The sequence below is a fragment of the Heliangelus exortis genome, chromosome 3 (genome assembly GCF_036169615.1).
Source record: "Heliangelus exortis chromosome 3, bHelExo1.hap1, whole genome shotgun sequence".
Lineage (NCBI taxonomy): Eukaryota > Metazoa > Chordata > Aves > Apodiformes > Trochilidae > Heliangelus > Heliangelus exortis.
In genome coordinates, this window is record NC_092424.1 from 23,059,618 (window position 1) to 23,070,745 (window position 11,128).

At 42.9% G+C, this 11,128-nt stretch overlaps 1 protein-coding gene across 4 annotated transcripts in view; it reads left to right on the top strand.

Annotated features, from left to right (window-relative positions):
* Positions 1-11,128, top strand: part of PROX1 (prospero homeobox 1) — a 50,359-nt gene that overhangs the window by 7,606 nt on the left and 31,625 nt on the right. For all 4 annotated transcript variants that reach the window (XM_071739624.1, XM_071739627.1, XM_071739626.1 and 1 more), the window contains 2 exons: positions 496-2,284; positions 8,906-9,013. In XM_071739624.1, coding sequence (XP_071595725.1) covers positions 563-2,284; positions 8,906-9,013 — 1,830 coding nt within the window. In that variant the 5' untranslated portion in view covers positions 496-562. The remainder of the gene's footprint in view (positions 1-495; positions 2,285-8,905; positions 9,014-11,128) is intronic.

An 11,128-nucleotide genomic window follows, 5' to 3' on the forward strand; every position in this document is an offset into this window, starting at 1 on the left:
ATTTACCAGTTTTACCTCTTTAAAAAGCAAAACTGCAATCCCAGTTTTTACATTGCAATTGAATTTTTTTAATCCAAATTTTATACAATTTCTTGTTTTAACAATAAATCTTAAATAAGGAGTACTTTCATCTTCTTTTGTAACATGTATCTCAATGCCCTAAATTTAATCAATTGGTTGTCAGAGGCTGTGTTCTTCTAATCTACTCTTTCTTCTGAAGATAAACAGTATCATTTTAGGCATTTGTGCAAGAGAATCATATTACTGGTGCTTAAGCAGTTTTTGCTTTTTTAAATCTTAATCCATCTTAAACCAGTGGAGCAGAAATATTTAAAAATGTTTCATTTCAAGCAGAGTGCATAATAAATTGCAATAATTGTAATGTGCCATAAATCCCAGAGCCTATGCATTTTGCATTTTATTCAGGATTGAGGTCAGGAAATTTGGAGAAATTTAAAGAAAATGATTCATCAGTCCTTTTGTTCTGTTGGCCAGGGTCCCAGGATTCTTGAGCTGAGCCCAGCTGACAAGCTTTTGAAGATGGCACAATAACAGTCCAGTGATGCCTGACCATGACAGCACAGCCCTCTTAAGCAGGCAAACCAAGAGAAGAAGAGTTGACATTGGAGTGAAAAGGACGGTAGGGACAGCATCTGCATTTTTTGCAAAGGCAAGAGCAACGTTTTTTAGTGCCATGAATCCCCAAGGTTCAGAGCAGGATGTCGAGTATTCAGTGGTGCAGCATGCAGATGGGGAAAAGTCAAATGTACTCCGCAAGCTGCTGAAGAGGGCGAACTCATATGAAGATGCCATGATGCCTTTTCCAGGAGCAACCATAATTTCCCAGCTGTTGAAAAATAACATGAACAAAAATGGTGGCACGGAGCCCAGTTTCCAAGCCAGCGGTCTCTCTAGTACAGGCTCAGAAGTACATCAGGAGGATGTATGCAGCAACTCTTCAAGAGACAGCCCCCAAGAGTGTCTTTCCCCTTTTGGCAGGCCGACTATGAGCCAGTTTGATGTGGATCGGTTATGCGACGAGCACCTGAGAGCTAAACGCGCCCGGGTTGAGAATATAATTCGGGGTATGAGCCATTCCCCTAGTGTGGCATTAAGGGGCAATGAAAATGAAAGAGAAATAGCTCCGCAGTCTGTGAGTCCCCGAGAAAGTTACAGAGAAAACAAACGCAAGCAAAAGCTGCCACAACAGCAGCAGCAGAGTTTCCAGCAGCTGGTTTCGGCCAGGAAAGAGCAGAAGCGAGAGGAGCGCAGACAGCTGAAGCAGCAGCTGGAGGACATGCAGAAGCAGCTGCGCCAGCTGCAGGAGAAGTTCTACCAGATCTACGACAGCACCGACTCTGAAAATGATGAAGATGGCAACCTGTCTGAAGACAGCATGCGCTCTGAAACCATGGATGCAAGGGCTGGTGACTCCGTCGGCAGGTCGGACAACGAGATGTGTGAGCTGGACCCGGGGCAGTTCATCGACCGGGCACGGGCCCTCATCCGTGAGCAGGAGATAGCAGAGAACAAGCCAAAAAGAGAAGGTCCCAAGGAGAAGGAGCAAGGGCCGAACGCTTTCCACCCTGAAGGCAAACATTTGGCTGAGACGCTGAAGCAGGAGCTGAACACCGCCATGTCGCAAGTTGTGGACACGGTGGTCAAAGTTTTCTCATCCAAGCCCTCCCGCCAGCTTCCTCAGGTCTTCCCCCCTCTCCAGATCCCACAGGCGAGGTTCGCCGTCAATGGGGAGAACCACAATTTCCACACGGCCAACCAGCGCCTGCAGTGCTTTGGGGATGTCATCATTCCCAACCCCCTCGACACCTTTGGTAGCGTCCCCATGCCCAGTGCCACCGACCAAACTGAGGCTCTGCCCCTCGTCGTCCGCAAAAACTCCTCCGACCAATCTGCCTCGGCCCCACCAGCCAGCGGCCATCACGCCCCCCTGCACCAGTCCCCGCTCTCAGCCACCGCCGGCTTCTCCACCTCCTCCTTCCGACACCCCTTCCCGTTGCCTCTCATGGCTTACCCCTTCCAGAGTCCCCTGGGTGCCCCGTCAGCCTCCTTCCCAGGGAAAGATCGCTCCTCCCCTGAATCCCTCGACCTGACCCGGGAGACCACCAGCCTGAGGACCAAGATGTCATCACACCACATGAACCACCACCCCTGCTCTCCAGCACACCCCCCCAGCGCTGCTGAGGGCCTCTCCTTGTCCCTCATAAAGTCTGAGTGTGGTGACCTGCAAGACATGTCCGAAATCTCACCCTACTCGGGAAGTGCAATATCCTTTTTGAAAGACAAGCCCAAACCCAGCGGTGGCCAGCAGGAGAGGACAAGGGGCCATGCCCATGTCCCAGGGCCTGCCCTGGGCACTGTGGGAGCGAGGTGCTCACAGGGGAGTGGGTGAAGGGCTTTATGAGGCCAAATAAAATGCTGGGCGCTGACTGACGGCATTCCCTTCAGCAACAGTGACCACATAGATCTTTCAACCCTCCCCAAGCCCTTTAGACCATCCTATGGTGTCAGAAAGCAAGCCAAGCCCATGACCCCAGTGCCAGTGGGTTTCCCTGGGCCGGCAGGTCCTTCCTCAGGCAGGGAAGTGATGGAGGGGCCTTGCCTTCAGACAAAATCCATTCAAGCCACAGCCACCTCCTTTCCCTCCCCTGCCAGGCCAACGCGTGACCTGTGTTAATGCTGTTGTGGCTGGGGCTCTCAGGGAGCCATGGTAGGGCCATCGTCAGCCTCCAGCTCTCAAGCACGTAAGGGAAACGGAGCACAAAAGACACAGGTACCGATATATTCAGGCTACATCGGGTTCTTTCCCCCACCCAGAGGTCTGTTCCTCAGTCCTTGTGCAGCTGCCTGCTATGCATGATTAACCTCTGTTCAGCCATACACAGAAATCTTTTGTCCTAACATACACAAAGCAAATTATTTTGGAAAGCTGGAGAGAACAATTAAATATAAAACTTCAGCTGTATTAAATTTACAGGACACTTCCCCAGTGTTAAAAAAAAAAAAAAAAAAAAAAAAAAGATAATAAAATCTCTCTTTTTATCTCAATAGCAGGCTTTAGTTAGGGGAACACAATCCATCTCTGCCTTTATTTAGGCATATCCAGACATAGTAATGATCTTTTATTTTCCCTGGAAACTATTACTAGATTTTATTTATTTTTTTATTTTTTACCAATAACACCTCCCACTTCTTGCATCTTTTTCCCTGATGTTCTTTTTGGTCAAAAGGTTTTTCTTTTAAGTACAATTGTATCAAAAATGAATAAAACACCATGTTTGTCCAATACTAAAACTGAGAATTTTGCATGAAAGGTAGATAAACATTTTACCCCAGGAGAAGGTAACAGCACAAGCACAGAGCTTTAGATGCAGCTAATTTCATTCCCAGGTTGATGAAAGTAATTGTGACTGAATAATTCTGCCTCTCCCTGAGTAATGGTAGTGATGCTGAGGAACTTGTCCCCTTTCCAGAGATATCACATGAAGGCAGATGCACAAGTCTGTGTCCCATCACTAGGTATCTTCTAGGGAATTAATAACTTTGGTGGGTTTAGATTAATTTAACCACATTTTATGCTAACATGTTAAATCCTCAGGAGGATGCTGGTAGGGTTTAAGACCTACTGGTTACCTGGACTTCCCATCCTTCCCATGGCAGTGGGCACCACTGAGATAAAAGCAGGTGCTGCAGCTCCAAAGCCCATCACCACCCATCTTTGATCCAACTCAGGTCAAGTCTGAGTCAAGAACTGCTGCTGTATGAATAATCCCATTTCCATAAGGGCAAGTGTTCTCAGTTTGAAAGCACCTTCCTTAGCTCTTGGAGTTTTCCAGACCCACATGGTAGTGGACATGACATTTTAGGGAGCAGATCAGGGAAGTCTTTACTTCACCATATACGTTGTAAGGCCCAACAAAGGATTTGGTTTATATCCAGGATCAGGCACTACCAGTTGCTTTTGGAGATCCAAGCCAAAAACCTTTCCTGTGTATTGAAATGCAAGCTGCAGTGCTCAGAATGCAGTCCTGAGGTCAGCAGGACAGGCAGCTGGGGACAAGATTTAGGCCAGAGCAATTAAGCAGTTTCAGCCAAACAGTACAGTGGCTCACTATGTATAAAAGCAGTTCTCCTATCCTGAGAGAGGAGTGAGGAGAGGGGAAAAGTGCCAGGCATGTGAACTAGGAGTAGTTCTAGGGCTGCACCTGATCCTCTCTGCATCTCATCCTCATCTCTGCTGTTTTCTCCCCCCTTCTCCTGCTCAGCCTTGCTGGCAGTCACTAAGGGAGGAATATTGCTTCTGCTGAAACAGGGGTGAGAGTCCTGCTCAGCTACCAGGCTTAGCTGGGGGCAACAACAAGTGGAGTGACTCCCTGCCTTCTCCCTTGCCCCTCTTCTTCCCTGATAGCATGAAAGTGCTCTAACTTTCCCACCTAGACTCTATTGCAGACTACAGTTTGGTTTGGGTTTAGCTACAGAGCTGTTAGCACAAACAGATTTATTAAATAGCTCTTCTACAAAACGTGTGCCCTGGCATACCTCTGGGCATGTTTTTTTCTAGTAGCAGCTCATGTGTCCATGTAGCTTGCAGTTTCCAGAGAAAGGTGCAGTATGGAGGCTGGTTTGTTTGTGGTTGATTCTGTTGTGGCTTATTATTTTACCTGGTTGAATGTGCATAAGTAAGGAATATGTTTCTTGAGAGAAGCAGGTATTTCTTCCCTGCAGAAAGCTACGTCTGTTTTTCTGGGTAATACAGCCAGGATGAGAACATAAGTCTAGCAGGTAAAGGCAGGTTCAGGTTTAGTAGTAGGCTAAAACACTGAACCAGCCTGGGTTTTGATGGTTTGGTTTTTGTTTTTTGTTTTGTTTGGCTTAGGTATTTTGGTTTGGTTTTGGTTTATCATTTTTTGGGGGTTTTTGTTTTTTGTTTGTTTTAAACCAACACCTGTAAAATATATCTGATCCTTTGCTGAATTGCAGAAGGAAATGGTTAATGTTTGCATATGTTGCTAAACAAGATAAGATGCACCTGCAGTATGAACTCCCATCTTGGTCATGAATGCAGTCTGTATCTTTGCAAACTAATCTGTTTAATCAAATATTAAGTTTTATTCAAATTCCAAAAGAAACAGACAGCTAATTGTTTTTCTGCATGATCTTCCTTTGTCATGCATCCTCTTTGCATCCCAAGAAAAATAGCCTTGTTCAGTCCCAAAGCATTTGCATAGATCAAAACTGAAGCACAGTAGTAGTTTGTGTACTGTTAAGATATCTGTAAAGGTGAAGAAGTTTAGTATGCTCTGCCTGGCAGGAAAGCTTTAACACATTAGTGAAACTTTCTGCAATTTATTTATTTTTAAACAGAATTCCAATCCAACTGGAACCTGTTTCACAGTCCCAATATGTGAAAGCTATAATTAGTGAATTACAGCATTTTGAAATGAGGAGTTATTACATCTGAGTAGAATTAAACTAATTAAACTTAAAAAAAAAAAAAAAAAGTGATTGTATAGCAAAAGCTGGTTAGCTCTATGCTGTTGATAAAACCTGTGCAATGAATGAATACTTTCCAGCCAGCTCATTCTTTGGAGGGTCTTGGAAGATGCTCTGTGATACAGCTATTTAGAGCTTTGCTGATTGAAAGCACCCGAGGTGTAACTTAAGGAGCAACTTGGCTTTGCTAGTGCAGATTTTTTACCTGATACAGCCTATTCTTACCTCTTTTCCTTCAGTTCAATACATGTGTGGGCTAGAAAAGCCTGTTAGAGCATTTGTGGGAGCTCAGGCTGAGCGTAACAGGAGTGAAAGATCATCTGCACTGAAAAATATTTTTGCAAAAGAGGAGCACTACCTGGGAGGATTGAAGTGCAAATGAGTCAAACCCAGTGCAATGCCACCCCTGTGCTTCTCCAGTTAGAACACAAAAGAGTGTGTATATGTATGATTCCCAGTCTTTCAATTCCTATTTTTTAGCATGTTGCCTTTTTGCAGCTGCTGCTTTAGGTGGGGCTGCGTTGCACTGTGTAAACGCATAATGCTGAGACTCTCAGGTTGTTTGAACACCGCTTTAGGTTCAGCTGCAATACACTGTTCTTCTGATCTTTTCTGTTCCTGAGCAGATGTCTTTCATTAATTTATGGATTTATCATCTTTTCTTTTTCTCCTTTTTTTTTTTTCCCTTTCTATTTTTTTTTTTTTTTTTTTTTTTTACACCTGGCAGCTGGTTCAAGTTTCAGCAGTTATTGTCTATTTTGCATTACCCATAGAATTGAATGTCATCTGTCTTCACAAAGCTATAGCTAAGAGAATTGAGGCAAGCCACACGAGCTGCTGGGACAGAGCTTGTTTGCGTTCCATTCGGCACCCCTCCTCCCTTTACCTCCTTAATATTTATTTGTGCTCGTTTTCTTTCCTGGCCTTGAATGGGGCTTAGCTCGTGTTCGGTACAGCTGTATGTTTACTGAATCTATTTCATCATGAGTCATTGTGCGTGTGTAAGTATCCTGGAAACAGCTAGTGCTTTCTTGGAAGAACAGTTGCTTTTCAGCCCAAGCACTTAAAAAGGAAATTAAGCAATTGGTCAGTTCAGGTTTTGGGTTTTTTTTGTTTGTTTTGTTTTTTTTTTTACTGAAATAGCAATGGGTTATCTAATTCTTAGCTCTTAAGTCTGTCATTAACTATTTTTTGCTAGGTTATTACTGATCATATCTTTTATCACAGTAAAGCGTTAAACTTAGGATCAAGATATACAGATTTGTTGCATATTTGATATTGCTTTAAGGCTGCCAAGTGCTTAAGAACAAGTATAATTTTAATAAAAAATGGATTTCTGGGAATTTGAGTCTCAGAACATCTTTTAATACATGTTTCATTCAATATCCTCTGGCATTAGAGTAGAAAATATTTAAAAATCCTAAGTGCAGAAGGACTCCAAGTGCTTAGACAACTGTCTAATATGCTTAAATCCAGCAAATATGAGAGCTTTTTTTAAAAGTTTAAGTCCATCTTTGAGCTCGCATTGAAAGGCAATATACCCCAAACCCCATATTAACATGTTGTCCGTGTCAGAGGAATTGCAAATTAAGGAGACTTAGGATTCTTTTTTTTTAGCTTTTACTTACTGGAGTACCCCTTTGGACCCCTGCTTTTCTGAAAGGATCACATAACAAAATGGATTTCTGGCACAGAAGTTTTGATTTGTCTAAAACTCTTATCACTAAGCAATAGGTGACAGCTTGCTACTATTATTTCACTTACGTATTTTGACAGATGGCACTGCAGAGTGTAATGCTCTTTTAGACTTCTCTATCAGTCTAATGGAGGTAACTGGAGGTTCTTTCAACTCTTCTCTTGGCACAAGAAGTATGTCAGTCATAAATTATCTTCTTTGTAATCATTAAGCATCTAAACCAAAATGCAAGTTCAGCTGAGCTGTTTTCTATGTACTTCCAGATAATAAGAGGTTTTTAAACTAAGATTGTCAACAACTTTTTTCTTTTTTTTTTTTTTTGTTTTTTAATGCTACTTTTTTTCCATCTAAAAATGAAGCTTGTAGCTGAAATAAAATGAGGGGGTTTCAGTAGATTTACTGAATTAGGGAAAAAGGAATTCTGCTACAAAAAAATCTTAGCTAATCGTCAGTATCCTGCTGATAAAAATTAGTCTAGGTTTCCCATTCTGAGGTCTGGAATGAGATGTTCTGTGCTGATGTGTGCCTGGCCTTAAGGAGGCACCTTGGCTGCAGTGCATCTGTCCCCCCCTTCCCCCCCCCCCCCCCCAACCCTGTAAGGTGTGAACAGAGCAAAATTTCCAACAGTTCTGTTTAGGAGAAACAGTCCTTAGAGAAGCTTCTGGGAAAAACCCTTAATTGACCTTGTGGGGGCCACATTGATTTTCTCCACGTGCATCTTCATTTCTGATAAATTATAAAGCCATTAATTTGCTGAGGAAATGGCAGGGCCAGCCTGCGGCACAGATGTGACCAGAGCCGTCCTAGCACGCAGTACACAAAAGAGAGCCAAGAAGCTGGGAGAAAAATCGGCAAGCCGAGATTGTTATGCTTAGCTTCACATTCCCTTGGGAACTCTTTTAGTTGCTTCTGTTTACAGATCTAAAAGGTAATGATGTTTTCAGGATAAATAGGCTGCCTTATAGGGTAAGTGACCAATTATTGATCTGCTAGCCCACATCTATTGATTGGTTAGCCCCAAGTACAGCTTCGTTCTCTGAGGAGTTAACTGTGTAAATCAGGAGGCGACAAGTTTAGGGGGGGGGGAAGAGGGAGTTGAGCAGCAGAGGGGCTCTGCCTGTTACAAATTTCCCTTTGATTTGCAAGGCAGCCACTGGAGCAAAGCAACAGCAGGATTAGAGAGACTTTCTCAAGATGTTAAAATTTATCGACACGAACGAAACAGGTGCAGCCTACTGCCTGTGTAAAACATTGCTCAAAATGATAAAACACCTCCGATTGTCTCACATGCATCAGCTTTATTTCCTGTGAGTGGCACAACACTGGGAGAAAAAGAAACTTTATCTGGAGCTGCAAAGGAGAAGGAGAAAAAGTTGCTGCTAAGTTTTCTGCAGCACACGCTTCGTGCATTTGTTTCCTTAGCAACAAGTGAATGTACATATGCCACACAAGCCATAAAATTGCAAGATTCTCGAGACCCAGCACCAAAATCAATAGGAAATACAAGGTTTAAGTTGCAAGACCTTGCATCCCTTGTTTAGCTATTTTACAGAAAAATAACAGCAGCAATTTAAATTTTAGTACTTTCTCCTATAGTTTGGGGAACTGTAGAGTATTTAAGTGGGCACTGTGCTAGCTTGGTACGTTCAGAAACAGCTTTCTCAAGAACAGCATTTTCCTTTACTAATTTAATCCTACATGCAGGAAGGTTTGTCACCGAATCACTTGAAAAAGGCCAAGCTCATGTTCTTTTACACCCGGTACCCAAGTTCCAATATGCTGAAAACCTACTTCTCAGATGTAAAGGTAAGAAAATCTCTTCCTCCTCCCTCCCTCCTTATTGCATGCTGTATTTGTTCCTGAAAAGTTATCATGTTATCCTATTAGAGATTAACAGTATTTCTGGGTACACAAAGTTTACAGCTGACTTTATTCACTTGTTCTTCCTGTTGAGGTGTACCCTCTCTATGCCTAGATGAGGAAAGGGGAGTTTGTAGGATTTTTCATGTAAAAATAAAAAATCATTGACATTTCAGAGCAAAGTAAGAATAATTACTAAAGTAAAGTAAACGGTTTTCATTATACATATCCTGATAAAAAAGGAGATTTATGTGGTGGTAGAAATGTACTTCCAAGAACATTTTGGAGCAGTTCTCAAGTGCTCCCTTATTGTTTCATTTCAGTTGGTTTCCTCATATTTGTGCTTACATAAGCAGAGTGTAGAATCCCTTTCTTTCTGTCAAAAAGAAACAGTACATTGAAATTCTCCATGCAGAAGCTGCTTAAAAACAAAAGTGATGATTGTCTCTTATTTACAACTTAATTTGTTGTTGATGCAGAGTACACTGAGCATAAGGAGGATGAATAAAGTGACAGATTCAGGCCACATTATTCAAATGAGGATATGAAAGCTGTCGACATACAGCTGCATCCTCCCTCATTCTACAGAATATTAGGACCTCCTGATTTTTTTTCGAAAAGTAATTGTTCCTTCACATCAACTTGATTTTGTGTTAATCATCTAAGGTTTTTTTTAAAAACATAGATTGGGTTTTAATGATTATAATGGCATAGATGGTGTTATTATCTAAGTAACTTTATAAACATTACATTAGCTTAAATTAGTTTGTTACATTTCGCCTCCCCCCCAACAAATCACAGAAATCCTTCTTTTAATCACTTTTGGGTTATGGGTTTTTTTTCAGTCTTAGTGGAAGATTATCCCACAGGTTTGTGAACTTGGCCCAGTTTCTACTGACCAGCTCTCTTTGGTCAAGTTTCTTGGCAGTTTTTCCCTTCATTTTTTTCACCTAACGTTGCACGCACTTGCACATCTCTGTGTGCTCCTGCTCCTCACAGCTGTGCCCTTGGAGATTCCTTTTATTCAGTGCCGTGTGCGGAGTGGATGGTGACAATGTTTATAAAACAGAGGGGGGGGAAGCCATACAGGCACTTCCTAGGCTAAATGGCCAGTCAAGAATCATTAAGCACACACAAAAAAGCTGCGAGTGGTGCAGCGGGCCAAGTGGAGGGTTTGGTCTCAGAGTGGATCCACCTGGAATGGCAGAATTGAAGGGAGCGTTTCAGGCGCCACTGCTCTGATGAGCCACCACAGGCAGATGTAGCATTGGCAGCACTGCTGGGAAGGGTCCTGCTCTGGTGTTGCCCTTTTGCCTTTGCTCCTCAGTGTTCACACAGCCAGGTACACAGAGGTGAGAATCAGTTTTTCCCTGGCATTGCTACTTTTTGTTTCCTCTTTTTAATAAGGTGCGTACTTGTGTGTTTTCACGCACACAATGACTTCATCTTCTGGCAAAACAGTGTAAAATGCAGAAATTGGCTCCTGGGCTAATTTACAGTTATACAGCTCCCAGAAACCCAGAAGTGCTTTACAAACTACCTGTATGGGGTGGGGTCATTCACCCCAAAGTGAGTGCAGACATCTCCCTGCGGACATGTGACAGCCGTGCAGGGTCATCAGCACCACAGAAGCAGTGGTATAAATGTTAGATATAGTTACCTTTTCTTGGGCTTTTCCATACCTATAAATCCTTCTCAGTGCTTAGCATTTGTTTTGCAATTTCTTGGGCCAGAGGCTGCTCACCCTTCTGCCCACACGCTGTCCCATTAGCTTCACTGCCCCTACTTACAGAAGCAAAAGGAGGCTTAAATGAAGCCAGAATGTCCTTGTGGTTCAAGCAGGTGTCTGCTACCAGTACTAGCGGTGACTACTGCTTGCTGCTGGAAAGCTCTCATCCATGAGCTGAGAACACATATGTAAATAGGTGCCCTAATGAGACACTTCCATGTGCTCTGCTGGCCGAATGTTTGGCTCTGAAGATCGTGGCTATATTAATAAAGATATATGCAGAACATGTAATTCTTGAAGCAATCGTATTTAATTCCATTACTAATTGCCCT